Source organism: Fistularia commersonii, chromosome 11, assembly GCF_037954325.1.
Source record: "Fistularia commersonii isolate RoL2024-O1a breed Wild chromosome 11, RoL_Fcom_v1.0, whole genome shotgun sequence".
Lineage (NCBI taxonomy): Eukaryota > Metazoa > Chordata > Actinopteri > Syngnathiformes > Fistulariidae > Fistularia > Fistularia commersonii.
In genome coordinates, this window is record NC_141294.1 from 3,799,716 (window position 1) to 3,816,311 (window position 16,596).

Genomic DNA, 16,596 nt, shown 5'->3' on the forward strand with positions numbered 1-16,596 from the left:
TATTTTACATGTCTTTTAAATAATAATATATCATCATAAAGTTATATGTGTAAAACCAGCTTTTTTTGCAGGAGGTAGATCATAATATGTCTGTGACACCCCGTAAGCCACCCTGCTGCTAGAAAGAACATGTCAGTTCTGGATTACACCTCCAGGTAGCAGGATGTCACACACACACACACACACACACACACACACACACACCTCCCCTCAAAGGTGACGATGTCACGGTGGCTCACCAGACCGCTCTAAATGTCATATCGTCTTGCATTTCGATCGTGTCACGAAATCCATACTCAGATTTAACTTGCCACTGGAAAAATATGTTTTAAAACCTGCCTTGATAATCAGGGCAAGCACCTGATAGAAGATTGAGAACTTTGTCAGTAGGAAGCTGATAAAGTACTCGGGCGATTACAGTTGGAAAGTCACGTAGTGGGTGTGTCTCTTCATATCAGCTACTGAGTGTTTTTGATAACTTATCTTTTATTTTGTTTTTTTTGACTATGTGTTCCATTGGGTGTGTGTTTCTTTGGAATTTCATGTTGTGCCATGGTCATCTAGAATGTAGCATGCAATAAAAATGACGTATATTTAAGTAATGCTGCAGAAATCTCTCATTTTAAAAAAATGTGCACCAGCAATACTGACTACAGTGCGCAGCTTTCAAATACATTGATAGAATATTTTCAAATGATGAATTTGACAGAGGTTTTAATGTCATTTGTGAACCTGTGATCCAAACAAACCAATGATATTGTTCGCTATCCGCAGCCCACAGATTTCCCGCTTCATTTGTACAAATTTACATCTGTAACAACATTTTCTCAAGGGAGACAAAAATAAAATGTTTCAAACAAAACTCTCTTGGAAGGATGTCGATTTACTTTGTGTGACAAACAGACAAAGTTGCAACTCAGACGGTTGTGCGATCACTGATTTACCAAATATTTTCTTGTGATTTATAATCCAGAACACCGACAGTGATGTCGTTGTCTTAGTTTTGAAGCTTAAGACATTTTTTTCCCTTGTTTTTTGCTGCGCAGTGCTGTGTGCAGACAGGGTGGGCCAGATGACGAAGACCTACAGCGACATTGACGCCGTCACTCGACTGCTGGAAGAGGTGAGAGCACGAAGTTTGACATCGGTTCTGGTTCTAAATAGTTCGGGCCGCAAGGGACTTAGGTCAAATGGGACTGCTTGGTGTGATTAAAAGCAGCTTTCCTCACAAGGAAGGAGATTTGATTTAGTTGAATTGTAGAACATCCATCCATTTTCTACCGCTTATCCTAAACTCAGCGTCACAGGCGATGCCGGAGCCTTTTCCAGCTGCCATCGGGCGAGAGGCGGGGTCCACCCAACGCGTGGACATATAAACAGACAGTCAACTATTCACTCTCATTCGCACATCTGGGCAATTTTTTCTCCAATTCACGCGCTGCACATTTTTGGGCAAACTCACAGACACGAGGGGAACATGCAAACCCCACACGGAAAGGTCCCCTGTCGGAATCGAATGAGGGTCCTTCCTGCTGTGAGGCCAAAGTGCTAACCACTGCAGAATAATACAACATGAATTTGATATTCAGATCATACTGATCCTCAAAGATCAGCAGTGAGTCCAGGAAAGAGGGAAGAAAGGGGCTCGTCTGTGCTTCACATTTGGTGTTAATCGCAGCCATGTTGCTTAACAACCAGTGACTTCACACAATTAGCAGGTAGCCTAGATCGTAGATAAATTACCATATTTTCCGCACTATAAGGCGCATTGGATTATAAGGCGCACCTTTAGTGAATGACCTGTTTTAAAACTGTTCTCATATATAGGGCGCACCGCACTATAAGGCGCATAGAACAGAAACTACTGTAGTGGCTGGGGTTGCGTGATGCACCCGCTAGATGAAGCTGCGCAAAAGGGAATGTAAACAAAACAGTCAGTCAAACTTCATCAATAGAATACAAACCAACGTTCCTACAACCCTGTGAACTCCAAAAACAAGTCAGTGCATTCACAATAAGATACCGTACGTACTGGTAGCTCTTACCGGTATTTACGCCGCCTTTGTTGAAAACAATGTTTCGTCACAGTTCCAACTCCATTTGTCACAGTTCATAGCTTTTCATGAAACAAAAGCACCAAGAAGGACGGCCTCTAAGTACATTGATGTTCATGTCGCTAGCTTGCGTTGTTGCCCTCATTCCAATAGTGACTGTAGAGACACTTTCACTTGCTGATCTCTGTTCAACAGAGACTGTCCGAGTTTTTCCTCCAACTGTGGCCATCTTGCTTTGTTTCCTTGGAAACTCTATTTAGTCCTCTTTACTTGGCGCAGGTCATCTTGTTGCGTCCTCCACTTCCGTACCATTGATTCATTAATGTTGACTGATCACCTTGAGTTTGAACTCTCTGCCGTAAGCGCGTCTCTTGAAAGGTGCCATTGTGGGACTGGAATTCACCTTTACCGTTTTTGACGCTGCTACGGTAGCCATAATTAACCAATATTGATCCATATATAAGGCGCATCGGATTATAAGGCGCACTGTCGGTTTTTGAGAAAATTAAAAGCTTTTAGGTGAGACTTTTAGTGCGGAAAATATGGTATTTGGATTTCCATAAGGGTTACCACCTTTCCTTTGGTGACCTATTAATCATTCCTCTGTAAAGGTTTTAACACATTTTGAACTTCCTGACCTGTGTGCCTACGGTTCTTTTCATTGTAGGTTTAAGGTTCAGGTGTTGGTCACCTTGTGGTCATTTCCTTGGCGAATGATTTGTGCTTTCCATATATCTTTCATAGATCGCCTGCAACCACTGCTCTCATTTTATTTTAATTGATAGTCGTTCCATTTGTTTGTTTTGGTGCAGAAGGAGCGCGACCTGGAGTTGGCGGCCCGCATCGGGCAGTCCCTGCTGAAGAAAAACAAAGCACTTACCGAGAGGAATGAGCTGCTGGAGGAGCAAGTGGAGCACATACGGGAGGAGGTGGGAGAAATCTAGAAAAGTGTTAAGCCAAAGTTGATGTGCTTATATGTACATCCATAATATCTGCATTGTGAGACCATCTTAGATTCTCTCAGAGCAGAGCAATGTCAAAACAAATGAATATGACCTTGAGAAGCCCCTTTTTAATCCCTTTTAACACACACACACACACATATATATATATAATTTTTATTTGTTTTTATATATATATATATATATATTTTTTTTTGTTTCTTTTTTTTTCTGGTTTGGCATGTTCGATGACTTATAATGTATTGCTATACTTTAGAAACTTTTCTGCCAATTTTTCATTAAATGATTAAATAACCCCACCCCCCAATAATTTGAATCAGTCATTTTTATTCAATTATTGAATAATTACTAATTAATTGGTAAATTCATTAATGAATTGATTATTGAATAATCAATCATTTCCAGAGGATACAATACATTTACAGACAATCTGAAGAGTTTGAAATTATGGACTTTTCTAAAAGGAAGTATGGTTTTTATGATGACTTATTGTCAATTTATCTCAACTAAATCAGGTAAATTTGGTGAAATGAGGGGGAAACATTCAAAAGGAAATAAACAGTGATTTAAGTCAGGATGTAATCTTTACATAGTAAGTATTATTTTCTTACCAAATTTGAATGGAAAAATAAATCACAGTTTTTTTTTTCATATTTATTCATACGCCACCCACTTCTCCAACATCACCACTTCTAGGTGTCTCAGTTGCGTCACGACCTGTCGATGAAAGACGAGCTATTACAGTTCTATACCAACGCTGCAGAGGAGAGCGAGGGGGAGTCGACCATCTCCACCCCGTGAGTCCGCCGTCATTATCCTTTCTGTCCGTCCTCGCCTTTCGCCTCCTCACCACCGAATACTTTGCGGCGCCGTTACGCCACAGACTGTCTGACTTAACAAAAGGCAAGAAAATAACAGGCGTTTTCACATCTTAAACACGCGACAATCACATTAAGTATCCACATTATTCTGCTCGTCACTCTTTCCACCTGGAAAAAAAGTCACTGAGACAGATATTTGGTGATGTGTAATGAATTATTCTTTGATTAGATGAATAAAGCCTCAAGGCTAACGCTAATACCAGTGAACTATAAAGTACAAAGGCCACTATAATTTGTTTAATGCAAATGATTGACTGATTTCTGTGTGTGTGTGTGTGTGTGTGTGTCTGTGGGTGTGTGTGTGGGCAAACGTGCATGTTTCCAGTGTGCGTCCAAGTGAAAACAATGCATCCACTCCGACTTTTTTCCCCCTGGACTCCTTGCAGAGGAAACTCAAAGACCTGGAGGAAGAAAACAAATCTCTACGTTCTGAGGTTCACATGCATCTTCGAGTTTTTGGAATGGCGCTCTCCGTCAAGCAGTACTGATCATTATTTGTTTCTCCCCAGGCCAGCCATTTGGAGACAGAAACCATCTCATATGAGGAGAAGGAGCAGCAGCTGGTCAACGACTGTGTCAAAGAACTCCGTGAGTGTCACCAGAAAAGGATCCCCAAGCGATATCATGTGATGCGTCCTCCTGACTGTCGCTGTTTACATTCTCAGGTGACGCTAACGTGCAGATCTCCTCTCTGGCCGAAGAACTGGCCAGAAAGTCTGAAGACGCCTCCAGGCAGCAGGAGGAGATAACGCATCTCCTTTCCCAGATAGTGGATCTTCAAAAGAAAGCCAAGCTGGTATGCGGTCCCTATGTTCCTGTGAATGCTTTCTCATGTGACGTTTAAGATGTTACACGTCTCTTTTTTTTTTTTTTTAATGCCTTTTTTTTTTTTTTTTCCCCCAGTACGCTGTGGAAAATGAAGAGCTCACTCAGCACTTGGGAGCAGCTAAAGATGCCCAGCGGCAACTAACTGCTGAGGTAAGAAAGTCTGCGTTCTGCTAACCATGGTGCCATCAGAGCGTTTTCCACAACAGAATGGTTCAGCACACATTGCTCCAACAGACCTTGAATTCAGTTTGATGACTTGAATTTCCACATACATAGAAATATGATGTCAAATAACTATAGTTATTATAATATAGTATAACAACTTTCCGGACTGTTTAACGGTGGTACATTCTACCACACGTTTACGTTTTTTTTCCAAAAATTAAATGGAGCAAACTGTGTCATTTTCTGCTGATGGACACATACACAAGGAAAAAAATGCCTCTGCGTTAGAATTGCATGTTTTTATCTTTTTTTTTTTTTCTAAATGTATTCTGCTCTTTTTCTCCCTCCGGCAGCTACGGGAGTTACAAGATAAGTACGCTGAGTGTATGGAGATGCTCCACGAGGCTCAGGAGGAACTGAAGAATCTGAGAAATAAAACTCTTCCACTAAACACGCAGAGGCGTTTCCATTCCCTAGGATTGTTTCCAATGGTGAGCATTGAAGGCGGAAGCAAAAGCGCACGTTCTCCCGCCACACGTCTTACGTGACCCGTTCCCGAATGTCCTTTTCCAGGATTCTCTGGCTGCAGAAATAGAAGGCACCATGAGGAAGGAGCTTCAGATGGACGACCCAGATGTAGAGGAGCAAAGGTTACCCATTTTGTTAAAGCCTTGAAAGTTATTTCATTTACAACTATAACCAAGTTGTATAAGTTGGAAATCTAAATGATTCATTTTTCCATCAAGGCTGCACCCAAAGCGGGTGTTCCAGACAGTTAAAAACCTAAACCTGATGCGTCAGCAGCGCTCCTCGCCGGCCCCCTCCCCACTTAACATCCCCGGCTCCAATCAGACATCCTGCTTGACCTCGGGGCGCTCCAGCAGGGTCGGCACGCCGCGCTCCAACTCCATCTATGGCAGCGAGACGGGAAGTGGGATCATCCTGGACAACAGGACGAGCTGCATCCTGGAGACTCCAGATGACGGGTACAAACAGTCTGGGCGTCGCAACCGATATCGAACGATTGATAATGTCGTTCGGTTGATCAGTTCTAGACAATCTTAAGCTGAACCGTCGCAATCTCACCACATCGCCCGTTATTCATCCTTACTGGTCTCAGCCCATTTGCATCCTGCTTATTTTTGTTTACTTTTGTCACTGCAATTATCACCCTATTTATGTTCCTTGTTGTTGTCTTTTCGGTTGTCTTTTTTCACCCTTGCTGTTTGTTTTGTTTGTTTGTTTGTTTTCCATTCTGCTGCCCATTCTTACCCTTGATATTGCTGTTCTAGCTGCTGTCTATTTGTGGATGTCTTTTACTATCCTCTAATTGTCTATTTATATTCATATTTATTGATACTACAACTGTTACGCTGTTATGACAAAAGAATTTCCCCTCTGGAGATCAGTAAAATTTATCTTGCATTCCAACTTTGTCAACTCTCGCTTTAGGTCAGAGGACTCCAACAAGCGACCCCCAGGGACCCCAGGGACCCCAGGCAGTCGGGACCTGGAGGCGGCCCTCCGGCGCCTGTCTCTCCGCCGTGACAACTACCTCTCGGAAAAACGCTTCTTTGAAGAGGAAAGAGAGAGAAAGCTGGCTTACCTGGCCAAGGAGGAGGAAAAAGGAGGCGGCGAAAGCAGCGGTGGCCCGGGGACGCCAACAGAGAGCCTCTTGTCGCTGTGCTCGCATCCCTCCTTCGGCAGCGTCTGGTCAGGATATTCCCTCGCCGCAAGATCCTACCTGCCGGAGAAGCTGCAGATTGTAAAGCCGCTAGAAGGTGATTATTCCTCTCGGTGCCACAAGCGTTCCGATCGCCCGCATAACGAGGAAAGTAAAAGCAATGAAAATAGTAATAACTCAAAACCCCAACCGTATCGCGCCAAGCTAAGTCCTGACCGCAGTGACATTTGCCGTTCTCCGCCGCAGAACCGAAGACGAACGGTTCGGTCTCAGCGGCTCGTTTTTCTTGACCGCAATCAGACAAAGTCGGTGTTTCTAAGTGCCTCTCATATTCCCGACGCTCTGCAAAGGAGCTTTAGTCCGACGGAAGCGAGCGGCCTGCCGACCTCGCCGCGTCACCTCGCCGCCACGTCCTCTTTGGTCGCCGGCCTGCTGGAGGTGTTGGAGCAGCAGGAGGGCAGTTCGAATCTCCTGCACTCCTTTTATTTCCGACACACACAGCCGTGCTGCTGGTTTAAAATATAGTTTGATAGTCAAAAGATTATCCAAACCAGCAAGCGTATACCGGTATTTCTTATTTAGATTCCACAAGTATGAAAATGCAATAGAGTACAAGTTCATATTTTGAATGTTCATATAAAAATGCCGCTAAAGCTGAGCACTTTATGTCACATTTGCAGTGAATGCAAGTCAATATGTTTTACTTAAAAGCCATCTTTCTTGTTAAAGGACTGGTTTTGTTCATTGGAGGACATTTTTAATCGAGTAATATTCATATTTTACAAACAGTTTGCAGTCAAAGGTTTATTCTACCTATGTTATATTTTCATGCAAGTGTTCTGGGTGCAAGTAAAATGTGACTGAATGAAATCTGTAAGAACGACTAAACGTAATCACCTTAAAAGTCCCCCGATCATATTTTTATTTTGGTTATCTTTCATTTGTAACATATTACTTAAGTGCAAAGCGACTGACGTCCCTAGTGGCCTCTAACCAAGGAGGACTTTACACTTTTGAAAGGAGCAGAGTTGTTTTCTGTTTTCTAGCACCATCTGGTGGTGATCATAAGTTATTTCATAACTTGAATTTTTTATTTTGTCACCATGCTTTAAAATTAAAGCACACTGTCCGACAGAATATCACCAGTTGCAATAGGACTTAACAAGCTTAAATGTGACAGATGTAGGAAATTCACCCTCAAGCTTAATTATAAGCAGCCACTGATTTTTTTTTTTTCTCTCCTGATTTCTCACTTAATTCAGGTTCATTTTCATGATAGTGTTTGTTCTTTTTATTACAAAGTCATATAAATATCCGTGACTGGAATCACAGATGCAAATCCTCATGTTCGGATTTGATTAATTTTGCTAGATTAGTGCCTTATTTTGTAATACTCTTTCACCCTGTCATGTTTGCCTGCTGTCTTTCTTTCAAGGATGAATGAGTTTCCTCAATAAAGTCTAACTTACTCTCTGACCTACCTTTTTCTCTTTCTTTTTGTGATATGATTTTGTCATTTGTGAGAGTGAACATGTGCGAAATATTAGGAAGTAACCACCAATCGGACATAAAATGAGATGAGTTTATAAAACGTCTTGCTTCCCTTTGCTGTTTGAGTGCACAGAAAAATGTCAGAAACAAGTACAGGATGTTGATGCTTGTTTATTGTGTGTGTGTGTGAGTTTGTGTGTGCGCGCGTGCGTGCGTGCGTGTGTGTGTGTGTGTGTGTGTGTGATATGGCGCGAGGGGGCAAAAACCTGAACTGTAATAATAAACACACATTAACCCATGGACAGAACATTTGGTTTTCAGATAATTTACATACATGCATGTAAAAGTTGCAATAATATTTTTTTCACCTCTAGATAAAGTTTTCTATTTTATAGTTTTATGTGAGAAAAATGTTTTTGAATGTAGCGCCTAAAAGAATTCTACACGCGGATTTATAATCTTTTAATAGAGGATGACATGATTTCTTTTTCCTTATTTTGTTCCCCAGGCTCTGCTACACTCCACGCATGGCAGCAGCTGGCTCAACCCCACATGGGTGCTCTGCTGGATCACCGGCCCGGCGTGGTCACCAAGGGCTTCCGCACTTTAGCGCACGAGCAAGAACAGGAAGACAGCTGGCAATTAGACCAACCGGAGGAGGACGACGTCTCGTGCGATTCATTCGCCGGCTTGTCGATGGGGAGCTACACTACCTTGGATCTGTCACGCTCTACCTCTTCTTGCTGTAACAAAAACGGCAACGCTGACGATTTAAGCCGCTCCGAATTATCGCAGGCGGAAATATGCAGAGCCAGGGAGTCGAATCAAGGAAAAGACGGACATGTCGCAGACGCGCCCCTTGCCTCTTCGAGCCCGACTCCCACTTCTTTGCTCCAGTCGTCTTCAGAGATGAACGGGCACGTGGACCTCAAGGAGCTCCAGGCCTTGCAGTCCAGTGCAGTGGACCACATGCCTGGTGAGGGAGCCTCTTAGCAACGGTCACAGCATCTGTCCCTCCATCCCGAAACATGAGTGTTGGGTGAAGTCGGGGTGGGAGTGAAAGGATGAGGAAGGCATTCATTGGACATCTCATTACCCGATTCTGAAATCCCTCCCTGTACATTCAGGCTCATGTGTACACAACAGCACACCCACCCGTCCCGGCGGCAGTCCCTGTGCGCGCAGCCACCGATCAGCCCGTCACAACAGAGTACTTGTTTTTGTTTTATTTTGGGCACTTGATTTATTTCAACATTAATCATCGCTTTCCTCACCTCATACTTAACTTTTCCTGCAAATCTTGGCTCCCCCCCACCACCACCACCACCAATCACATTTATTTCTCTATCTTTCCATCGTCTGACCTCTTAATCTTGCTGAGCCTCCGTGTGCAGCTAAATTCCCTCTAGAATCCACCAAGTCGTTCCCACAGGAATATCATGACCAAGGCCTCGCACGCAGACGTGTATCTGGTGTTATTCTAGCAGCTGTCCAAGTCACATGAGCACGCGATACCCAGGGCCGGTTAATATTGGAATTGACCTCGTGGCTTTGGCACACGGGTCACCTCCAGTTCACTTCATTCATACTTGTGTTCTTGTTCAAATGGATGCCTGTCTTGGCATTTTGTAAAAGCAAAAAATAATTGTAAATCCTACACTGAAAAAGTACACCAGCGTAGTGCTGATGCGTGGTGTCGTTCTGCCTGCATGGCTTTTGTCATTTTTGAGATTAATATCAATTATTGATAGTAATATTGGATGTAAGTCAGTGCAGTGTTTAGTTAGTTTTGACATATATAAAATGATTTAAATGCAGACAAGAAGGTGTATAAATATAAGAATAATGCAGCGCAAATATTCTAATGAGAGGGAAGTTTTACAAATCATCAATTTGAGAATGACCTGATCTGTAAACATAAGGAAGGAAATCTAACCCGGGGGTGCAGTTGCATGCAGGTGCTTTTCTCTACAATCCTGGGCCATTTTTTTTCCCCCCACTTTGTGTATTATGTTGGTGAAAATTTTGTTTAATATATTTTGATTCAATACTAAAAAAATCCACCCTTTTGTTTTACCCCCGTTTTTATCTCTCCTCTCCCCCAGTTAATTTTCCAGGGAAGTGTTTGTCCCACACCAGCTCAACCTACACCTTCACCACCTGCAGGATCCTGCACCCCTCAGATCAGCTGACATCGGTGTCTCCAAGGTAAAACTAAATCTCACTTATTTGAGATACAGTTGTACTTTGTTTGCAGCCAAATGGCTTGTTCATGATATCAGATACATGATTGTCTATTTGAAACATGTAAAGTTAAACTAGGTCATTTTCTTTTTGTAGAATTCTGAATATATAATATATTTTCCAGATGTTTCAGTGAAGCGATAATTCTGCTATTTAAACCCCTGTTCAATTGACACGCTAAATTACGAAAACCGATGGCGACAGTCTCGTTGTTTCCACTCGCCGCAACTTCCTCTCTTGTGTGAATGTTTAAGAATCAAGTCTCTTTTTCAAAATTATTGGACATAAGGGCAAAGACGGTTCAACGCCACATCATTTCTCTTGAGCACTCTGACCCCGTCTGATTGGCCTCGGCAGGTCATGTGACGAGGAAGAGGAAGTGGAGTTGTACCCCATGGTTGTCATGGCTGGTGTAGAGCAAACCCATTGAGTGTAGCCACTGGGTTGCACATGGGTGAGGCGTTGCATGAACTGGCTTGAAATTAAAACTCTTGGATTTGCTCCGACTGGTGTCCTGCCAGTGATTTTGTTCTAACATTTCTGTAAGTCAGAAGGTTGTGATGTGTGTGTGCGTGCGTGTGTGTGTGTGTTTGTGTTTTTGCAGCTGCTTTTGGCCAATATGGACAATGTTGGCTGATAAAAATAGGGTAAAAATAAAATAACTGGAAATGTAGGTCCATGGAGATTCACAGTTATCCAGGTCTTGATTAATTCTTGCAGATTTTTTTTCATGGCAGTTGGACTTGATTTTGTTCACTTGAAAACATTTCACCTCTCATCCAAGGGGCTTCTTCAGTTCAAATACACTGCAGGGAGGTTCCTGTATATGACTGCCTGGATTGGGGGCTCGTCTAAGTTGCGATGGCAATGTTGATGATAGTTGTTTTGTGCAAACTAGGCTTGAATGGGGTTGTTGAGTAAATGGATGTGTCATAAAGGGATAGAAAAATGAAAAAACACGTACATCCGCCACACAGTTAGGGATGGGTGCTAGATCAAAAAAGTCGACTGAATGGAGGTTTTAAAAAAATCTGCACTCCCAAAATAAAAAATAATTTATTTTGCACATAGTACAAAAACTTATTCTCACATGACGTTTTGAGCAAACAAAGGCTCCTCTTCAAATCTTTGTACTTAAGACCTTAAAACACTTGATAGCCTTAACCTTGACAATTTATATTTTATTGTATTTCTTATTCTTCCTCCTTCCTACTATCTGTTATTGTAATGTTTTTGCTTGAAACTCTGGCACAACAATTTCCTTCGGGATAAATAAAGTTGTTCTCATCTCATTCCTCTGCTTAACAGAGATATGTGTTAACAAACATGTTATTGTGACGCCATTTTAAAGGCGAATCAATCAATGGATTGATTCCCTCCTTTTTTCGCATCTCATGTCATATTAACATTTTAACATTATAAGATTATCTTCACTATTCTTCAAGACCAGACCCAAGACACAGATACATTTTCACATATGCACAGATATGGTAACTAAAAACTTTCTTGATCAAAGGGTTTCGGCATGCAATATAAAATATCAACTATATACCTCGACAAACTATACAAACCTCTATTCTGTGTCAGAAAGGGAAACAAAGGTACAACTTCTGGGGATTTAGCTGAGTTCAAATTTGAATATGTGAGGCCCAATATTCAGATAGTGTCAAATAAAGGACTCTCCTGTGTTGGGCCATCCCTTTAGCAGGTTGTGTTTTCTCCCCAATGTAGAAATCATCACAATCCCCATTGCAGGTGACGGCGTACGCCACATTCTCGATCTTACGCCTGGGTGTTCTGTCCTCAGAGTCGACCAGTATTTGCCCGAGGGTATTTCGGTGTTTGAAATGTACCAGTATTTACCCGGGAAGATCAACCAGCCTCGGTGACTTCAGTCCAAGTGATCTGACGGGTTTCTCTCTTTGTTTCACACAATCTGAATTTCAGACCGGCCCCCAACCCTTGCAGTTATATTCTGAAGAAATCTCTCTGGGAAACGTCCAGTTGCCGCCGAAAAGATTTCAACAAGAACTAGAAATCTAAATCAATAACCCATCTCTTTTAAACTTGAGTTACCTGAAGCGAAGCACGTATTTTTACTGCAGTCAGAAATAGAGTAATGAAATGTGTCATTCTTTTTTTCTGAAGGGCCAGAAAGAGTGTCCTGAAATCTGAGCCAGTTTAATACAATTGATGCATGGAATGCAGCTCGAAAGTCACTGCATCCGAGCACATAATGACTAACTGTGTGAAGAATATACACATGTATTTCTCGCATCGCAATATTTTCTGTAACCGTTTGTCCACAGTATTTCAATATGACTCGATTTTTTTTTTTTTCCTGCAAGAAAAAGAAAAGCCGTAGTGACACCAATTTACCTGTTTGTTTCTCACCCGCACCGATAACTTTTTCCATTGAACGAATGAATGAACCCGCTCCTCCTCCCGCTTCCGCCTTCTCACCATTTTCCACGTTTCTGCATCTCCAGCTCAGGTGTGGCGTCCTGTCAGAGCAGCACTTACGTCGGCACTCCCGCCTCCGCTGCCTCTCCCGTACCATTCTCCGCACCGCATACGCCTTCTTACACCCCAAGCTGCACCCCGCGCCGCCTCTCCCTTTCTCTTGCTTTGGCCGAGTCCTCCACCAATCTTAGGGACTCTACCAAGACCACCAGTACCTCTCTGGGCCTCGTGCGCCTCCTTCTCGAGCACGGGATCTCCGCATCGGTGTACAATCCCCGCAGCTGGGACCGAGCATCGGCCAGTGGGTCTTTACGCCCCGCGACGGGAGACGACTTACAGAGATGCAGCGAAAGACCGGCGGAGGCTGAAGAACGACGGCCGCAGAAACGCCCGAACAGCCTCCCCATCCAGCCTTACACTCCGCCCAACTCCCCCCGATCCTGCTGCAAATCTGCCTCTTACGCCACGGCGACCCCGGCGTTTCAGTTCAGCCCTTCCAGTGACGACCCACCGTATCATGACACGTTCCTCGCCTCCAAGCCGGCGCGTACCATCCTGAGGGAAGTGCTCGGGGAAGCGGAGAGAGAGCGGGCCGGTCAGCTGGATGACGACGGTCAGACCGAGATGTTGAACCTGAGGCTCGTTGACAAACTTAAATGTTTCCGCACCCTTTCGCCTAACACTGCTTCAATCTCAGCCGGAAGTACTCTACTCCCATTCGGCGCCGCGGGGCTAGGGAGCGGCGCGCTGGGTGGGGGTCTCCCCGGGTTGAATGCGGGACTTAGAAGGAATCGCAGTTACCCCGCCATGGTAGGAGCCAGTATGGCTATGAAAGACCCGGGAGTCCCGCCAAATACGGAGATGCTCGTAACACATACGAAGCAAACTTCACAAACACAGCAAACTGTACACGTACAGGAAAAAGGAATCATGGCAACAAATCAGACCGCAGTCACAGAGACTGTACGCTCACAACAGACAACTGTCCCACTGACGCCAAAAGAGAGACAGCCCAGACCCAACAATGGACCGCAGCATTCCCCAAGTAACAAACAACACAAGAAGCTTGAAATTGGACATAATCAGACAATATTTGGACCGAGCAGGTCCCATTACAGCAAACCATCTCAGATCATATAGTACATATACAATATGCATACCGACACACCTTGCCATTACTATCGTAGGTCCATTTTAGACTGCCTTCCAGAATCAGCAACTACACATTTCTCATACCATTCACCATACAGTGAATGGATCGGTGGTCATTTAACCAGTTGCAGCTTACACTGTTACACTGTGTAATCCTTATATTCTGTAAGGCCAGAAAAATGATGAGGTTATGTGGCCTTTCCCTGTTACCGTTGTCAGAGTACACTGTATCCAATGTACTATGTCTTATACAGTAGAGTATTGTATTAAAGGCCCAATCTGATGAAAGCATTGCAGCTTGAAACCCTTATTTATTGAAACTATTATTTCCTTCTCAACTTGAAAAAGTGCACTACTGAAAAAGGAATATATGCATATGTGATATGTATTTACAGCATTGGTGGTAACTCTTGGTTTAATGTGGGTTGTTTGTTACCTTAATGTTGCAAACTAGCACATGGACAGAAGCAGAATGATAATATGTTAGTCCCAAGCTACCCGGACCAATGGCCTTTTTTTACTTTTAATGTAGTAAAATACAAATGTGTCATAAAAAGGAACTATATTGATGGCTTATTTAATTAATGTTCTTTTAAGGCAGATACGCAATATTTTCTTCATGTCACATGTAACCTGATTCACGGGCAAAATAGTAAAAGAAATCTTTACAAATACAATGAAACTGTCAGGTCTTTTTCAGATTGTTTGTGCTCACAAAGAAGGGTTTTCATTTGAATTTTTGTGTTTCGGAAAATCATATTGATTGATTGTGCCTCTTGAATGTCGCTCATATTGTGTCATTTATATATTTCTGTGCAATGAAAATATTTTCTGGTTGTTCGGTGGCGAGGGCGCCGACGTCGCACGAGAGGTTCCCGGTTCAATATGCAACGGCCAACTGAGGCCGTTTTGCACGGTGTTTGCACGTTCTCCAGATCCCTCGGTTCCGTCTGGTTTCCTCCCACAAGCGAGAATCAAGGAGTGGCGGGCAGTGGACGCGTGATCCAGGTGGTCACGGGTCCAGGCTACTGCTTGCCTCTCGCCCAATCATAACTTAAATTGGCCTTAGCAAACCATTATACAATGAATGAATCCAATATTGCCTGTTTTGTTATCGCTGCTGTTAAGCATTTATTAGTGTACTGCAGTCACATGGCTTTATGTAGTATTTTGTGGCATACGTTTTTCACCGGATATTTTTCATCGCTATCTCTAATCTGTACTTACCAAAAAAAAAAGAGAGAAATCAGATTGGGCCTTTAATGTGTGCTTTGTATGACTGAATGTTCTTTATATGCCTAAATTGGCTAATATACTGTACCATTAACATAAGGACTTGCATTTGTTTTGACATAATTTAATATTTTTATAAGTATTCTAAGTAGATGATTTGCTGAAGCGTTGGAATACAAGAAATTATGGCGTGTATGCAATTGATCTGCATTTCAGCCTGCTGAGGGCGCTCCAAATAGACTTTTCTGTCAGGCTCTGTGTTTTTAAATACAATTTGTGTAAAAGCATCCCATCTTCTCATACGTTTCACCACGCACTGAGTGTAAAGCAGATCCAGAGCAGGTTTGCTCTAGACTCCTGGTGAGGAAGTGTGAACACAGAGACATGGTTTTCCAGATTCCTGTCTTTAAAATCCAATAGCAACACTGTGGAATTTCACTCAAAGCCAAAGCAACATCCCAAAAAAAAAGAGTGATTTGCTTTTTTGCCATACTACTTATATCACATACACACACACATCTATATATATATATATATATATATATGTTGAGCTGACTGAGGTTTTTTTTTCAACCAAATTAAACAAGCTTGGGGGTGTGTGTGTGTGTGTGTATATGTATTTATAATATATAATTTTATATATATATATATACGTGTGTGTATGTATATATATGTATATATACAATGTTGGTGTGTGTGTATATATATATATATATATCCATACATACATATATGTATGTATGGATATATATATGTGTGTGTGTGCATGCATATGTATATATATATATATACACATACATATATATATGTGTATGTATGTATATATAACCAGTGTGGAAATATTTTATCAGCGTGGAATTTTTATTATTTAATCTCATATAAAACACAAAAAGTAAAAGCTGAGGCTGATGCTTTATTTGTTGATAAACATATTAAACACATCCTCAGCAGCATCTATCAGGACCACACCACCGTATGGATTAGGTTGCTGGAGACCCCCCCCCGCCTCCCCGATGTTGACGTCGGGTTGCTGTCAGAGCCATTTCCGTATGTTTCTTCGTAAAACTAAAACCTGCTATAGACACAGGCCACAGAAGAACACCTGAAAGCCTGGTGAAGCCATTTCACTGCAACAGGGGCAACGTCAGTCCTTGTATCTTTGTTTTCATGTAGTACCTAAAAATTACACTGATGAATTGATGAATGAATAGATTATTCGCACTGATCTGAAATGATTGAAGGATGAACTAGAAATGTTTTGGGCACTTTGATTTTGTAACTACATTTTTTTTTTTTATTTCTTAGGTTAGCGTTTCTGAGTCACCTTCAATTCTTAGTATTAGTGCAGGTTAGCCTTCCTGGTTCTTGTTCTTTTGGAGAGAAAATAATACAAGAAACAAAACCAAGTGCTGAGACTGATGCATAGAGTAGTGAGAGAG

At 42.4% G+C, this 16,596-nt stretch overlaps 1 protein-coding gene across 8 annotated transcripts in view; it reads left to right on the forward strand.

Moving 5' to 3' along the window:
• Window positions 1-15,848, forward strand: part of trak1a (trafficking protein, kinesin binding 1a) — a 39,693-nt gene extending 23,845 nt beyond the window's left edge. For 4 of the 8 annotated variants that reach the window (XM_086154541.1, XM_086154538.1, XM_086154540.1 and 1 more), the window contains 14 exons: window positions 1,047-1,123; window positions 2,867-2,983; window positions 3,713-3,813; window positions 4,223-4,331; window positions 4,407-4,485; window positions 4,563-4,693; window positions 4,801-4,875; window positions 5,244-5,381; window positions 5,464-5,540; window positions 5,637-5,876; window positions 6,343-6,671; window positions 8,574-9,041; window positions 10,171-10,273; window positions 12,799-15,848. In XM_086154541.1, coding sequence (XP_086010667.1) covers window positions 1,073-1,123; window positions 2,867-2,983; window positions 3,713-3,813; window positions 4,223-4,331; window positions 4,407-4,485; window positions 4,563-4,693; window positions 4,801-4,875; window positions 5,244-5,381; window positions 5,464-5,540; window positions 5,637-5,876; window positions 6,343-6,671; window positions 8,574-9,041; window positions 10,171-10,273; window positions 12,799-13,912 — 3,132 coding nt within the window. In that variant the 5' untranslated portion in view covers window positions 1,047-1,072 and the 3' untranslated portion in view covers window positions 13,913-15,848. Of the gene's footprint in view, window positions 1-1,046; window positions 1,124-2,866; window positions 2,984-3,531; window positions 3,609-3,712; window positions 3,814-4,222; window positions 4,332-4,406; window positions 4,486-4,562; window positions 4,694-4,800; window positions 4,876-5,243; window positions 5,382-5,463; window positions 5,541-5,636; window positions 5,877-6,342; window positions 6,672-8,573; window positions 9,042-9,192; window positions 9,276-10,170; window positions 10,274-10,666; window positions 10,770-12,798 lie in introns of those variants that run through there. The other 4 variants (XM_086154545.1, XM_086154544.1, XM_086154546.1 and 1 more) reach the window with 4 other exon arrangements.
• The last annotated feature ends 748 nt before the right edge of the window (window positions 15,849-16,596 follow it).